Source organism: Polypterus senegalus, chromosome 18 (assembly GCF_016835505.1).
Source record: "Polypterus senegalus isolate Bchr_013 chromosome 18, ASM1683550v1, whole genome shotgun sequence".
NCBI classification, from domain to species: domain Eukaryota; kingdom Metazoa; phylum Chordata; class Cladistia; order Polypteriformes; family Polypteridae; genus Polypterus; species Polypterus senegalus.
In genome coordinates, this window is record NC_053171.1 from 55,426,991 (window position 1) to 55,443,779 (window position 16,789).

The following is a 16,789-nucleotide window of genomic DNA, read 5'->3' on the forward strand; positions in this document are numbered from 1 at the left end:
CACTTGGACACCTGGCATGTTCTTCACCTATTCTAGTAATTTTGCTGGTAAGCTCCGATAGCTTATTGGTTTTTAATTTATTTATATGGGAAAGATATGAAATAATCTGTCATCTTAAGAAGGCCTTCAGAGTTTCCCAGCATATTTCTGTAGATACCTCTGTGGATGTATTTGTCTCTAGGAAGAAAATTATTTGTTTGGATATAAATTCTGTACAGTTCTCGTCTGCTAATAGAAGCGGGTTAAGACATCTGCGAGATGAGTGTGTGGGGCATAATGATTTTAGCTCAAAGATCAGAGGGTCATGGTCAGAAATAACAATAGCGTCATACTTGCAAGATTTAACCATAGACAAGAAATTATCATCTATAAAAAAATAATCAATTCTTGAGTAGCAATAATGCACTGGTGAGTAGAAGGAATATGTTCTTGAGTTTGGGTTTAGAAATCTCCAGGGGTCTGATAGGTTGTGGTCATTTAAAAACTGTGTAATTGTCTTTGCAATGTTATATGTCATCCCCCCTGTGACAGGAGTCCTATCTAAGAGTGGATTTAAAACACAATTAAAGTCCCCAGCCATTATAATTTTATGAGTGTCCACATTGGGAATGGATGCAAAAACATTTTGTATGAATTACCTATCATCCACATTGGGTGCATAAACATTTATCAAAATCACTTTATAGTTAAATAAGTTGCCCATGATAATCACATATCTCCCTTCAGGATCAGATACTACATCGGATACTAGAAATGAGACTGTTATATGTATGAGAATTCCCACTCCTCTAGTTTTCTTTGTAAAAACTAGAATGGAACATTCGGCCAGTCCAGTCTTTCTGCAGCCGGAACTGATCCTTGCTTAATAAGTGGGTCTCCTGTAAAAATACTATTTTAGCGTTTAGACCTGTTAGGTGAGAGAATACTTTCTTTCTCTTTAATTCATGATTCAGGCCTTTAACATTCTAGCTCACAAAGTTAACTGTTCATTCAAGGAGACATTGCTTCTGAACTTTTTTGTCATTTTGTAGTCTTAACTGGAAGTGAGACAGCTTTAACCTTAACTTCCTTTTTTCCCATGAGTTATTGTCATGCAGCCTATTGTTACAATGGTAGTTATCATTATTAGGGTTAAAAGGGTTTCTCTCCACCCCTTATCCCCCCACCATTTTACCTCCCCACGTGAGGCTGGACCCCACTTCACAAAGTCCCAGTCCTCTGACATACCTAAAGACGGAGCACGTCCAAAACAAAACAAGCCCCCAAGCAGCGGCATTTGAGGATTAAAAAGTAGAGATATCTATTGCCGATAAAGTCTAAATACTATAAGCATAAAATATAATCGGGCGACACGGTGGCGCAGTGGGTAGCCTCACAGTTAGGAGACCCGGGTTCGTTTCCCGGGTCCTCCCTACATGGAGTTTGCATGTTCTCCCCGTGTCTGCGTGGGTTTCCTCCGGTTTCCTCCCACAGTCCAAAGACATGCAGGTTAGGTGCATTGGTGATCCTAAATTGTCCCTAGTGTGTGCTTGGTGTGTGTGTGTGTGTGTGCCCTGCGGTGGGCTGGCGCCCTGCCCGGGGTTTGTTTCCTGCCTTGCGCCCGTGTTGGCTGGGATTGGCTCCAGCAGACCCCCGTGACCCTGTAGTTAGGATATAGCAGGTTGGATAATGGATTGATGGATAAAATATAATCTTCAGCAGGCTTGAAATATTAAGACAGTAAACCCAGGGAGTGGGGTTAAAAAATGGCCCTGGATAAGCATAGTAAACCCTAAAGCAATAATAACAATAAACCAAGGGTATGATGTTAAACAGTATCCTTTAGAATAGTTAAAAACAAAAAAAATTAAAAATAAAATAAAAAAAACTACTTTAATTTCTTCCACACATACGCCTATAATTGTAATTAAATCATAAACAAAAATTGTCAAAAAGGATGTATAATTATGGTACCCGTATTGTTGCAAGCGGATCAGACAGCAGGTAATATCTTCTTACCATACCATGACAGGATGCGACTCACTATCTTATTTCAAAAAAGTGTCAGGATCAGCTTTCTTAATTCCTTTTCTGCTTCTTCCGTGGAGGAGAAGATGTGATATTTGTCTTCAATTTCCACTTTCAGTTTGGCAGGATACAAGAGGTTTTATCTGATATCAGCTTTCTGTAACCGCTGTTTAATGTTGTAAAAAGCTGCACGTTTAGCAGCTGTTGAGGGTGAGAAATCAGGGAAAATACGAATGTGGCTATTTTAAAATATAATCTCTTGTTTGTGTCCGAGAAGTGCAATTACATTAAGCTTAAATTGTAATCTCTCGAAGCGGACAATTAAAGACCTAGGTTTAGAGATATTTGATCCACGTATGCGATAAGCTGCCGCCATTTATTTATTTACATAAAACCATTCATAAATTGCATCCGATGACACCGTAAAGAGAAGATATGAGGGTATTACACATTGATAAAGGGGAAAAAAAGACTTGAAAACCAGCAACAATATTCAAGCATTTTCTCAACATATATAATACCTCATCCGTCACTTCATTTCTGCCACATGGCTGCTCTTCCTGCTCCCCAGGATGGATGCCCTGTTTGCCAGCGTGATCCGTCTCATTGGGTGGCTGCTCTTGTTTCTCAACTTTTGCATCTATAAAGTCCTCACTGCTACCATTAGCTTCACTGGAGTTCTTCTTGGCAGACTTCAGTTTATTTCCATGTGATTCTTTTTTGACATCAGTTACCTGAATGAGTAAAACAGAACACAAAAATAATAAGTCAGATGTGCAAATCTAATGGAGAACCTCCTGAGGACCAATTATAATAACAGAAGTAACCTGACAAACTGGAGGTGGCCATTCAGTCCATCAAGCCCATTTATTTAGCTAATAGCTAATCTGTCCTAATATCTCACTCAGATCCTTCTTAAAGGTTGTCAAGGTTTCTGCTTTAACTCCATGTTTAGGTTGTCCCACAACTGTTTGCCTAAAAAGTGCTTCCTGTCTTCAGTCTTAACTGCACTTCCATTTCATTTCCACTGGTGTTCTTCAGTACACAATTTACCCTAAAGCTGAAAGAATACTGCTAGATCTACTTCATCAATGTCTTTTGAAAAATTTGAAGCCATGGATTAAGTCTGCATGAGGTCTCATTTGCTCAAAACTGAACAGGTTTAATTCTCAGAGTCTCTGTCTCTGGGACATGGAGAAGGATGTGCCGGTTTCACTGCACCCATGTTTTATTCTTTCCTGAATGAAGACAAGTAAACCCCATGTTTGCAAAAAAATGATCTGATCTTCAGGACACATATAAATTCTGAAACTTAGAACATGGTACCAGGTGTGCACGCTATTGAATTGTTAGCAAAATCAGTGTTGACTGGAAGCAAATTCCAAACTAAACACCTCTGTCATCTTGGCAATGAATAGGTTTCCCTTGGGCACCCCAAATCTTTTTGGGTATTTTTATTTCCAGTTTATGTAGCACTCATGTGCACCTCCAAGTAATATAAAATGTAATACTAATTGTAACTTTATTAAAAAAAAAATAATAATTCAAAGCACTCAATCTTAACTAAAGAAATGTGGTATTCGGATTCTACTACTAACATACATACACAAATTTCACAACTGCATTGACATGATTCTGCGGTATTTTACACCACAGACCTAATTTTTATACTAGATTTGTAATTTTATTTTTTTAAATATATATTTTAAAAAATTTTGGGTTGAGACGTGACCTTCTCAGAGACACTTTAACTTCCCGCAAGACAAGGCAGTGAGACAAAGGCTTTTAAATGTTCGAAGCACCGCACGAGATGCAGATCACACAGCAAGCCAACAGCAGACTGAGCACAGAGGAGGTTTTGAAAAAAAAAAAATTGTTTCCCATGGTATCACTGTTTAAGAAAGGGTTTCGGAGGAGCGACCACATCTCCTTAGCATGCATTCAGCCCCCCTCTTCACAACGCGAGCAGCAGAGACGCAAATTGGCTGGCACATTGCAAAATCCCCGGGGGTCGGTTGTGAGCGAACGAAGCAAGCAGGGGGCAATGCCCCCTAGTATATGTATATACATACAGTGGTGTGAAAAACTATTTGCCCCCTTCCTGATTTCTTATTCTTTTGCATGTTTGTCACACAAAATGTTTCTGATCATCAAACACATTTAACCATTAGTCAAATATAACACAAGTAAACACAAAATGCAGTTTTTAAATGATGGTTTTATTATTTAGGGAGAAAAAATCCAAACCTACATGGCCCTGTGTGAAAAAGTAATTGCCCCCTTGTTCAAAAATAACCTAACTGTGGTGTATCACACCTGAGTTCAATTTCCGTAGCCACCCCCAGGCCTGATTACTGCCACACCTGTTTCAGTCAAGAAATCACTTAAATGGGAGCTGCCTGACACAGAGAAGTAGACCAAAAGCACCTCAAAAGCTAGACATCATGCCAAGATCCAAAGAAATTCAGGAACAAATGAGAACAGAAGTAATTGAGATCTATCAGTCTGGTAAAGGTTATAAAGCCATTTCTAAAGCTTTGGGACTCCAGCGAACCACAGTGAGAGCCATTATCCACAAATGGCAAAAACATGGAACAGTGGTGAACCTTCCCAGGAGTGGCCGGCCGACCAAAATTACCCCAAGAGCGCAGAGACAACTCATCCGAGAGGTCACAAAAGACCCCAGGACAACGTCTAAAGAACTGCAGGCCTCACTTGCCTCAATTAAGGTCAGTGTTCACGACTCCACCATAAGAAAGAGACTGGGCAAAAACGGCCTGCATGGCAGATTTCCAAGACGCAAACCACTGTTAAGCAAAAAGAACATTAGGGCTCGTCTCAATTTTGCTAAGAAACATCTCAATGATTGCCAAGACTTTTGGGAAAATACCTTGTGGACTGATGAGACAAAAGTTGAACTTTTGGAAGGCAAATGTCCCGCTACATCTGGCGTAAAAGGAACACAGCATTTCAGAAAAAGAACATCATACCAACAGTAAAATATGGTGGTGGTAGTGTGATGCTCTGGGGTTGTTTTGCTGCTTCAAGACCTGGAAGGCTTGCTGTGATAGATGGCACCATGAATTCTACTGTCTACCAAAAAATCCTGAAGGAGAATGTCCGGGCATCTGTTCGTCAACTCAAGCTGAAGCGATCTTGGGTGCTGCAACAGGACAATGACCCAAAACACACCAGCAAATCCACCTCTGAATGGCTGAAGAAAAACAAAATGAAGACTTTGGAGTGGCCTAGTCAAAGTCCTGACCTGAATCCAATTGAGATGCTATGGCATGACCTTAAAAAGGCGGTTCATGCTAGAAAACCCTCAAATAAAGCTGAATTACAACAATTCTGCAAAGATGAGTGGGCCAAAATTCCTCCAGAGCGCTGTAAAAGACTCATTGCAAGTTATCGCAAACGCTTGATTGCAGTTATTGCTGCTAAGGGTGGCCCAACCAGTTATTAGGTTTAGGGGGCAATTACTTTTTCACACAGGGCCATGTCGGTTTGGATTTTTTTTTCTCCCTAAATAATAAAAACCATCATTTAAAAACTGCATTTTGTGTTTGCTTGTGTTATATTTGACTAATGGTTAAATGTGTTTGATGATCAGAAACATTTTGTGTGACAAACATGCAAAAGAATAAGAAATAAGAAAGGGGGCAAATAGTTTTTCTCACCACTGTATATGTAAGAATGGTACCAGAACATCCTCTGACAGCAACTTCTCCCAGCTATCCAAGAACAGTTTTGTGACCAACAATGAACAATCCAGCATTATGGAGCACTGGGCCAGAAGGCAAAAGTGAAAAATAAGTGGCTCAGGAAACAAAATATCGAAATGTTGGGTCCACAGCCAGGAAACTCCCCAGACCTTTAATCCCATTGAGAATTTGTGGTCAATCCTCAAGAGGTGGGTGGACAAACAAAAACCCACAAATTCTGATAAACTCCAAGCTTTGATGATACAAGAATGGGCTGCCATCAGTCAGGATTTGGCCCAGAAGTTGATTCACAGACAGCATGCCAGGGCGAACTGCAGCGGTCTTGAAAAAGAAAAAAGGGTCAACACTCAAATAGTGACTCTTTGCATAAATGTAATGTCATTGTCAATAAAAGCCTTTGAAACTTCTGAAATGCTTGTAATTCTACTTCAGTACACCATAGAAAAAAAGACAAAAAGATCTGAAAACACTGACGCAGTAAACTTTGTGAAAACCAACACTTGTGTCATTCTCAAAACTGTTGGCCATGGCTGTAGAATGAAAAGAAAATATTTTACATTAGTGAGTTTGGGGTGGGTAAGAGACATCTGACAGGAAGGGCCACGAGGCCTAGTAGGTTGACTTTTTCCCAAAAATTCTCTTGGACACAATTGTATTTTCCTATATTCTCCTCTCTGCATGTTTGTTTATTTAGTATGACTACTTTATTTAGCAAAACCTTGGGTCTAAATCATGTCATTCTGTGTATGGAGGTCAGCTTGTCAGTACCCACTGCTGTTTTCAGTACTAAATTCCAGTGTCTTTCTCTGCTTTCTAGTTGTATTCTGGGATTGGAGGTCACTTTGTGAATGACCTGTCCAGTCCACAATATTAAAAAAAAATCAGTCACTTCCTCCCCGCTTTTTAATTTCAAAATAAACACATGACTATTTAGAATTATAATAGATATGTTGATCTGTAAAAATATTGCAAAGTTTGCCATCTATAAATTATCTTTCTATAACAGATTCAAATTTGTTACCTGCTCCAGTATCATATAAATATTGCAAGGATGGTCGCCCTGATCCTTGCAGCAGCAGACAATGGATTCGTGACGAAGGTTCTCCTTAACATCCAAGGTTACCATCTCTTGTGACTTCCCAGTATTGGAGGTAGCCAAATGAGGGTCAGGGATTGTGGCCAGCCCATTTTCTACCTAAAATTAAAACAGAAATTAATTATAAAAAAACGGGCAACGCAGAAATTTTAAGTTAAAACGTTTATTAAAATTGTCCTAAAACAAAATTAAAAATGAGCAAAAGCATCACTAATTTTGTGATTTCCCTAAACTGAAATCTGCTGCACTTGTTACGGTTATGAATTTCAAATGCATGACAACAGTCAGTGGGACCAACAAACAATGAAAAGAGGTACAGGAGGACAAACGTCCCAAAACATGCAGACCACTTAGAGCCTGCAAAAGACTAAAAAGGGAACGCATGATGGTAGGGACCCTGAACCCAACAACCAAGGAGCATTCAGAGACAGCACTTAGCACTAACACCAGGGTTTTGGAGACATTTATGGGTTTAAACCATATTGCTCAAGGCAACCCACAAGGCGAGTGTGCTCCAAACAGACACGGTACACCTCAACAGTTTCACAACTCACTATTCATATACCACCTGCATAACGAGACATCACTACTAACCGCATCTGTGGAAAGAAGTGCATTGAAACTCATGAAATGACAGATACAATCAAGCACAGAGAAGAGGCGCATCTGTAATGTTCCTTGGGAAACTGACCTAGTCAGTGGTGAATGACGACAATGAGTAGCAATGGTTGGTCCAACTAGCATGTCAGATAGATGCCTTCTAAGTGAGTGCAGTATACTCCCTGAGATAAAGGTGGGTAAATCAAACTCACCATATTTAATTTAGATACAAGGCCTTTAGAATATATTTAGACCCCTTCCCTCGTTCACATTTTGTTGTTATGTTGCAGCCTTATGCTAAAACCATTCAAAGTTTTCCCCCCAAATCCAGACACTCAACACTTCAGAATGTGAAAGCAAAAACATGATTTTAGAGGGGAAAAAAGACATTTGATACAAGTATTCAGATCCTTGACCCAATATGAGGACTTTGTGGGTTTGATGGGACAAGGGCACACAACTGAATTTGTTCCATTTGCTGTAGATCCTCCCAAGCTTCGTCAGGATGGACAGAGACCATCAGTGGACAGCTATTGTCAGGTCTTAACCAAAGAGATTTTCCATTGGGTTCAAGTTTGGGATATTCAGAGAGTTGTCCCTAAGCCATTTCTCTTTTCTTTATGTGAAGGGGTATTGTCATTTTAGAAATTTAACCTATGGTCCACAGTAGTCAGAAGCAAGTTTTCATCAAGGATGTCTCTGTACTTTGCTCTATTCCGCTTTCCCTCAGTCCTGCCTGGTGTCCAAACCCAGAGCATAATGGCACCACCACACTTCACTATTGCAGTGGTATTACACAGGTGATGAGATATGCCCGATTTCCTCCAGACATGGCCAGCTGGTTCAATGATAGTTTCATCAGACCAGAGAATCTTAGTCATAGTCTGGGAGCACTTTAGTTGTACTTTTGCAAACTCCAAATGGGCTTTCATGTGTTGTCCAAAAACTTTGCCATAAAGCCCAGATTATTGGAGTGCTGCAGTGGTGGTTGTCCTTCAGGATGTTTCTCTGGATCTCAGCTGTACTGACTATCAAGTTCTCTCTTTCCAAGGCCCTTCTCCTCCGATTACTCAGTTTGGCCGAGTGGCTGTGGTTATTCCAAACTTACTCCCTTTGAGAATTGTGAAGGCCACTATGCTTCTTGTAGCCTGCCTCAGATCCATGCCACAACACAATCCTGCCTCTAAGCTCGGCAAGCTTTTCCTAAAAACCTCATAGTTTTTGTCTGAAACCATGAAATACATTATTCAACTTTGGGACCATCCTAATCATGTGCAAACAATTGAACTGATGACGGGTGGACTTCAAACAAGGTTTAGAAGCATGTCAATGATAACCAATAGAATGCGATGCACCGGAGCCAAATTTCAGCTTTCTTTGTAATGGGTCTGAATAGTTGCGTCAATCTGATAAGAAATAAATGTAAAAAATTATCTTTTCATTTTGTCATTCTAGGGCATTGAGTGCTGCTGGATGAAGGCAAAAAAATATTTTAGCACAATTCTGAAACAAAATGTTAAAAAAAAAAAAAACAAAAGAAAACTGAAGGGTCAGAATACTCTTTGAAAATCTCACTATTGGTGGAAAAAGCAAAAGAAAATCAACTTATAATTTCTTTGCTGCAGTGAAGGCACAGGCTCTTCTGACTGAAGACTCCAAAGTGACCTAATTTATTATTTAATGATTTGTCCAGGGTGGCAAGGTGGCGCAGTGGTAGCGGTGCTGCCTCGCAGTTAGGAGACCCGGGTTCGCTTCCCAGGTCCTCCCTGCGTGGAGTTTGCATGTTCTCCCGTGTCTGCGTGGTTTCCTCCGGGCACTCCGGTTTCCTCCCACAATCCAAAGACATGCAGGTTAGGTGGATTGGTGATTCTAAATTGGCCCTAATGTGTGCTTGGTGTGTGGGTGTGTTTGTGTGTGTCCTGCGGTGGGTTGGCACCCTGCCCAGGATTGGTTCCTGCCTTGTGCCCTGTGCTGGCTGGGATTGGCTCCAGCAGACCCCCGTGACCCTGTATTCGGATTCAGCGGGTTAGAAAATGGATGGATGGATGATTTGTCCTGATTGCATTACTCAAATGTACCATTTCCACATTAGATTGTCATGACATATGATTAAACTGTAAATGAGTAGGTCTTGTCTATACTTAATCTGGGATGGGCCCATTACAAAATACTAAACTGTTTTTAAGGACAGACATGTCAAGTACTGCAATGCTGCAAACTGAATGTCAATCGGCTTATGGAATCATCACACAGAATCAAGAAGGCAAAACAATTGCATAATCATAGAATCAACTACGCTCAGATATTAGACTGTAGTCCTCTTAAATCAGGCCAGAGAGTAGTGGAAATCGAACAATGCAGAACTAACACTTACTGGAAAGCATCTGCACAGAGGAAAACACTGTCCTTATGCACACTTTTAGGGGTTATTTCTACAATGACAGTTAAATTAACACATGTAACAAAAACCTTCCATGAACAGCTCATTTTCAATCATTAATAAAATATAACGCATCTGACATTCTAACTTGGTTTATCTGGCCCAAACAAATGACCAAATTCTGACTGAGGACGCACATTCACAGCAGATGCAGATTAGCTGCCACAGGTGGATGGCCAAGAGAGACTAAAATCATAATGCGTCTCATTTGCAGGAAGGGCGATTTCAACTGTTATTCTCAAACTGGCATTTTGTAGGAATATGAAATGCCACTATACTTACATAGAAATAATGAAGTCAGAAAATACCTCACGTGAAATTAACTTAATAATACAAACAAGTGCATCTCCACCAACGGCTGTTCAGCACACTTCTGAATAAGTTCAAAAGATTATATTCAACCAAGTCATTATGACATCCATTTTCAAATCCTGCGTAGGGTCACAAGGATGCTGGACCCTATCCCAGCAAGCATAGCAACCATCCCTGTACAGGGCACCAGTACATCACAGGGCCACATGCACAAGCCAACTTAGCAATCCCAACTAATTTCAGAACCAGTTTGGACAAGGACAGACCATTTAACCCAAAAAATGTGTTGCTTATTGTCTCTACATCACCATCACTGGCAAAACCAAAATTAGTTTCAGAAGCGCCTAAGAGTTCACATAAATGGTACTGGAGTCCCAAAGGTTTCAAAATGTTCAGGTACTGATTGACAACTTGTGCTAATTCAGGTTGAGACTCCCATACTTGTTCATAGTTTACCCAAACTTAGTCCCCACACAGAAGTAGGAAAGGACGTCTGTGCTTGATTACCCTTCCCCAAACAACTCGGTCCTGTATCTTCTCTCCATTCGTTCTTCCATTCTCATCACCCTTTTATCCACATATTTATTGTCTCTCCTCATCACATGTTCATACCACTTTAACAAACTTTCTTAGATCTCTCTCCTACTTTGATTGTCTCATTTTTTATTCTGCCCTTTTTTGTAACTCCACACATCCATCTCAACATTCTTGTTTCTGCTACATCCAACTTCTTCTCCTGCTCTTGCTTTACTCCCCAATGTCTCAGCTGCATACACATTTAATGGTCTTATAAAAACCTTACCTTTACCCTTCGTCTTAATTCATCGGATCACTCAACATTCCTAACTAGCCATCCACTGCGTCTCAGCCCGTGTAGTAGTGAAATAGGACAGTGAGGAGGGCCCTGTCCAACTCCCTACTCCTGATGTCACACTTCCCCCTCCCCTCAGCCCGCAACCTCCTGCAAGCAAATTATGATTCTTAGTGCAATGAGAGAAGTCGCAAAATCAACTGGAATGTTCAAGTACATTATAGAAAAAAAACAGATCTAAATCCATTAAAGTAGTTCTCTCGTTCGCTAGCTAAGTGGAAGTAAGGTACACGTCCCAAGGCAAACACGTGAGTGAGGAGGGCCCCAACCCCCTCCCCTCGGCCCGTTGCAGATCTCTTAGATTCGTGCAAATAAATCAGTACCGCAAGAGAACTATGATACTTAGCATGATGAGAGAAGTCGCAAAATCAATCGGAATGTTCAAGCAAGTTATAGAAAAAAACCCAATCTAAATCAGTTAAGTAGTTCTCTGGTGAAAAGTAGACAGAGGATTTTATACAGTGTTTATATATATATATATATATATATATATTATATAAAACTGCTCAAAAAAATTAAAGGAACACTTTGAAAACACATCAGATCTCAATGGGAAAAAGAAATCCTCCTGGATATCTACACTGAGATAGACTGGGTAATGTGTTAGGAACGAAAGGATGCCACATCGTTTGATGGAAATGAAAATGATCAACCTACAGAGCCCTGAATTCAAAGATGCCCCAAAAATCAGAGTGAAAAAATTATGTGGCAGGCTAATCCATTTTGCCAAAATTGAATTGCAGCAACTCAAAATTGTACGCAGCACTTTGTATGGCCCCTGTGTTCTTGTATACATGCCTGACAACATCGGTGCATGCTTCTAATGAGATGACAGATGGTGTTGTGGGGGATCTCCTCCCAGATCTGGACCAGGGCATCACTGAGCTCCTGGACAGTCTGAGGTGCAACCCGGTGGCATTGGATGGACCAAAACATAATGTCCCAGAGGTGTTCTATTGGATTTAGGTCAGGAAAGTGTGGTGGCCAGTCAATGGTATCAATTCCTTCATCCTCCAGGAACTGCCTGCATACTCTCACCACATGAGGCCAGGAATTGTCGTGCACCAGGAGCCACTGTACCAGCATAGGGTCTGACAATGGGTCCAAGGATTTCATCCTGATACCTAATGGCAGCCAAGGTGCCTTTGTCAAGCCTGTAGCGGTCTGTGTGACCCTCCATGGATATGCCTCCCCAGACAATCATTAACCCACCACCAAACTGCTCATGCTGAATGATGTTACAGGCAGCATAATTTTCTCCATGGCTTCTCCAGACCTTTTCACTTCTGTCACGTGCTCAGGGTGAACCTGCTCTCGTCTGTAAAAAGCACAGGGCACCAGTGGTGCATCTGCCAATTCTGGTATTCTATGGCGAATGCCAATCGAGCTGCATGCTGCTGGGCAGTGAGCTCAGGGCCCATTAGAGGACATGGGGCCCTTGGGTCACCCTCATGAAGTCTTTCTGGTTGTTTGGTCAGAGACATTCACACCAGTGGCCTGCTGGAGGTCATTTTGTAGGGCTCTGGCAGTGCTCATCCTGTTCCTCCTTGCCCAAAGGAGCAGATACTGGTCCTGCTGATGGGTTATGGACCTTCCGTGGCCCTCTCCAGCTCTCCTAGAGTAACTGCTTGTCTCCTAGAATCTACTCCATGCCCTTGAGAAAGTGCAGGGAGACACGGCAAACCTTCTGGCAATGACACGTATTGATGTGCCATCCTGGAGAAGTTGGACTACCTGTGCAACCTCTGTAGGGTCCAGGTATCGCCTCATGCTACCAGTAGTGACACTGACTGTAGCCAAATGCAAAACTAGTGAAGAAACAGTCAGAAAAGATGAGGAGGGAAAAAAGTCAGTGGCCTCCACCTGTTAAACAACTTCCTGTTTTGGGGGTCATCTCATTGTTGCCCCTCTAGTGCATCTGTTGTTAATTTCATTAACACCACAGCAGCTGAAACTGATTAACAACCCCCTCTGCTACTTAACTGACCAGATTAATATCCCATAAGTTTCATTGACTTTATGCTATACTCTGATTAAAAAGTGTTCCTTTAATTCTTTTGAGCAGTATATATATATCTATTATAAAAAAAATCTTGGAAGGCTTGGAAGGAGATGATACGTGATCTTATCGGAAGATGATTTAATGTCCCGCGAGAGACACTTTAACGTCACGCAACACAAGGCAGTGAGACAAAAGGACAGCTGCTGTACAGGCTTTTAAATGATCGATGTGCAGCAAGACAAGCAAAACACAAAGCAAGGCAGCAACAGCATAAAGACAGCAGCTGATCAGACCACATCTCTTCAGCGTGCATTCAGATAGCAAACAACAGGAGAGGCAGACACAAAGTGGCTGTAGTGTAGCACACCCGGGAGAGGAATGGGGGGTTGTTGGAGGTAATTCGGTGAGCGAAGCGAGCAGGAGGCAAAGCCCCCTAGTGTGTGTGTGTGTGTGTGTGTGTGTGTGTGTGTGTATGTGTATATATATCTATACTAATAAAAGGCAAAGCCCTCACTGACTCACTCACTCACTCACTGACTGACAAACTCATCACTAATTCTCCAACTTCCCGTGTAGGTAGAAGGCTGAAATTTGCCAGGTTTATTCCTTACAGCTTACTTACAAAAGTTAAGCAGGTTTCATTTCGAAATTCTACGCCTAACGGTCATAACGGTTGACAACGTCCGCCATGTTGAACTTTCTTTTTTATGGCCCCATCTTCACAAAATTTGGTAGGTGGCTTCCCTGCGCTAATCGAAACCAATGTACGTACTTATTTCGGTGGTGTGATGCCACTGTTGGCCGCCATATTGAACTTTTCAACGGTCTTTGTTACTTATGGGCCCATCTTCAAGAAATTTGGTACGCGGGTTCCCAGCGCTAACTGAATCCTAATTACGCATATATATACGTCCATAGCCTGCAGCTCGGTCACCGTGTGAGGTGGCGTTGGGTCCCCCATCCCAACGCCTCCCACATTGTTGTAAGGCCTTCCGTCGCTCCAGTCTCTACATTACCTTCCTTGCTTCGCCACGGGATTCACGTCTCCCTGCTGATAACTACAGCCTTTTTATTTAATCCACGGCTTCTCCCCCGTTTTATTGTTCATTTATTACGATTATAGTTATTGTGTAGGTATTTTAGACTTACTCTACATTGTTCATGTACCCATTTCCTTTATCATTCCAACCATACTCCCATTAACATGTCTATCGAGGTAATCATCATCAATCAAAGAACTGTCACTTACCGAGTGGTTTCCATGCCCGGAGATGGCACCTACCTTTTCCATTCTCTTTGTTACATATTGCACGGCCATATCAGACTCACTCTTGATATCCGGAGGAACATTCTGTCTTATGTATTGAATGACAGGGACAGGTTCAAGGTGTGGACTGATGATGGTACAGGAGATAATTATACTACACAGGAGCACTATAAGAGTGAAATGCTTAAGCCCTTCACCTATGCATCTGCATGTGAGTTGATGGCTGCTGCTGAATTGTTCGGTTGTCGCTTTCAAGTGTACCGAAATGGCCAAATATTTTACACCTTTCGACAACCGCCAATGCCTCTTAAACATCTTAGATTGACAGGTGACGATTTCAGTAGTGGACACTTTGATGTTTATGAATGTTTAAACTCTCAAAAGCTGGATGTGATGTTATCGATGAAACCGGTTGTATACTTACAACGCTTGACAGATGCCGAATGTCACTTCAACACAAGTCCTACAAATACTGTCGTAATTGAAACAAACCATGAAACTCAAACCGATTATGACAGCAGCAATCCAAGCTGTGAGATTTGAAACAAGATTACTGTTCACATGGCCAATCGTACGTTGCATGCTCAAGAGTAAGCTCAGCGCACTGCTTGGTCATATTACAACCGGAGGGCCGAACTCACAATGTGGTATACAAAGAGATCCTTAACAAATAATTATTGGTATATTTTCATTCAGTTTTTCTTCTTAATAAAAATTTTAAGGCAGTACTTTTTGCTAGTCTATATGCGGCGTATATATATATATGGAGAAGAGACGTTTTCTTCCAAATGTTCCATTCACACTGCACTCTGCGAGTTATCTCGTCAACTAATTGTCATCTTGGGATACCACTATTCCTAGATATTTGCAGTTATCCACTATTTTCTATAGCTCACCCTGTAGGCTAACTTCTGAATCCTGACATTAAACCTCATATGTTATCTTCTTCCTATTTATCATCAATCCTCTAGTTTCCAAAGCCCTTTTTCCATGTTTCCAATGTCCTCTTTACTTCCTCCTTCCTGGTGTCACACAACACAATGTCATCAGCAACAGGACTGCACCAAGGGGATTGGTCTTTTATCCAAAGACACAACACATCCATGTCCAGACTAAAGAGGTGAGAGGACTTAGAGGATCCCTGGCGTTGAATTCCTCTAACTGGGATCTTGTCCGTTACCACAACACTGCTTTTAATCAGAGTCCTCACTCCTTCACACATCCTCCCTTACTTTTCTGGTCCTTTCTCTCTCATCCACCAACTGACTGCTTGACACACTATAATAAGAGTTTACCAAATCAATAAAATGCATTTGTGAACCTTTGTTTGATACTTCCCTATAAAATACATATAAATTAAGCAATCAAGGGGGCCAAACTAGCCCAATGTGGTGCCATTCCTAGGGCCCAGATAAACAGAGAGGGGGTTTGTGTCAGAAAGGGCACCCCAGCTGTAAAACTTTAGCCACAGTGTTAATGAGGGAATCTGTTTACACAGCTTCAGAAATTGCCCAAATTTAATTTAATTGACTCATTTACTATGTAAAAAATGACTTGAAGAGACTAGTGCCTACATGATTTGCCACATCTCTAAAATACTTTTAAAATCAAAAAAAGAAAAAGTTTTAGGAAGCTGCATTAAATATTTGGATCAAGACAGACGGGCTATACTCAAAAACGATCACTTGTCAATTTTCCCTGGCTGTTAAATATATCAACTCCTTCTTATAGCTTATTTTCCAAATCACTTCTTCCATGCAAAGCCTAACCTGGCTATGCAGAGTGCCAGGCAGTAATCTACACCAGACCAGGCCTCCCTGATGCATTAACTCAAATTGGGAAAATGTTGAGACAAAGAAATAAATTGAGAAGTTATCTGTCCCCAGTGACATTCTCTCTGTGTGGGTTTCCACCTACGTTCGAAAGATAGTACAGATCAGGTTGAATGGTGGATCTGAATTAATCTATCCTGTCAATGCACTTACTAAATACGTTAAATGTTCTTTTACATTTAAACTTGGGTTTCTTCCTACCTATCCTAAATTTGTTGCTTCGATCTTATGTAGACAATGCTCACACATTGTTCAAAATGGTGGTTTGAAAACAAAAACTGGATTCCGTCATCTTTATACTCACTCTTCTCTTTTTATTCTTCCTGTTCCTCCTCTTCTTAATCTTGTCGTTCTCATTTTCTTCATTTTTTTCTTCAGAGTACCCATCCAAATCTTTTTTGGCCTCCTCTGTAGGGGTTTCCTCCGAGTCAAGTGTCAACTTGCTCTTCTGACCCTCCTTTTCTTCTTGATCTTCACAGCTCCCAATTTGATCACCTACATTTTCCTCAACCCGACTATAAATGAGATATCCCAGATAGGACAGTATAAGACTGCCAGCAAGGAAGTACATGTAACCAGCAAATTGAAGGGAAGTCACCAGGCCTCCAATACCCTGACTCTCATAAGACCACAGCAT

The 16,789-nt window shown here is 41.2% G+C and overlaps 1 protein-coding gene across 1 annotated transcript in view; it reads right to left on the reverse strand.

Moving 5' to 3' along the window:
- The window catches only part of LOC120518405, a 62,578-nt gene extending 45,789 nt beyond the window's left edge, over window positions 1-16,789 (reverse strand). Inside the window, exons 1-3 of the mRNA XM_039741190.1 lie at window positions 16,457-16,789; window positions 6,754-6,927; window positions 2,529-2,741 (exon numbers count right to left, since the gene is read on the reverse strand). Coding sequence (XP_039597124.1) covers window positions 2,529-2,741; window positions 6,754-6,927; window positions 16,457-16,789 — 720 coding nt within the window. The remainder of the gene's footprint in view (window positions 1-2,528; window positions 2,742-6,753; window positions 6,928-16,456) is intronic.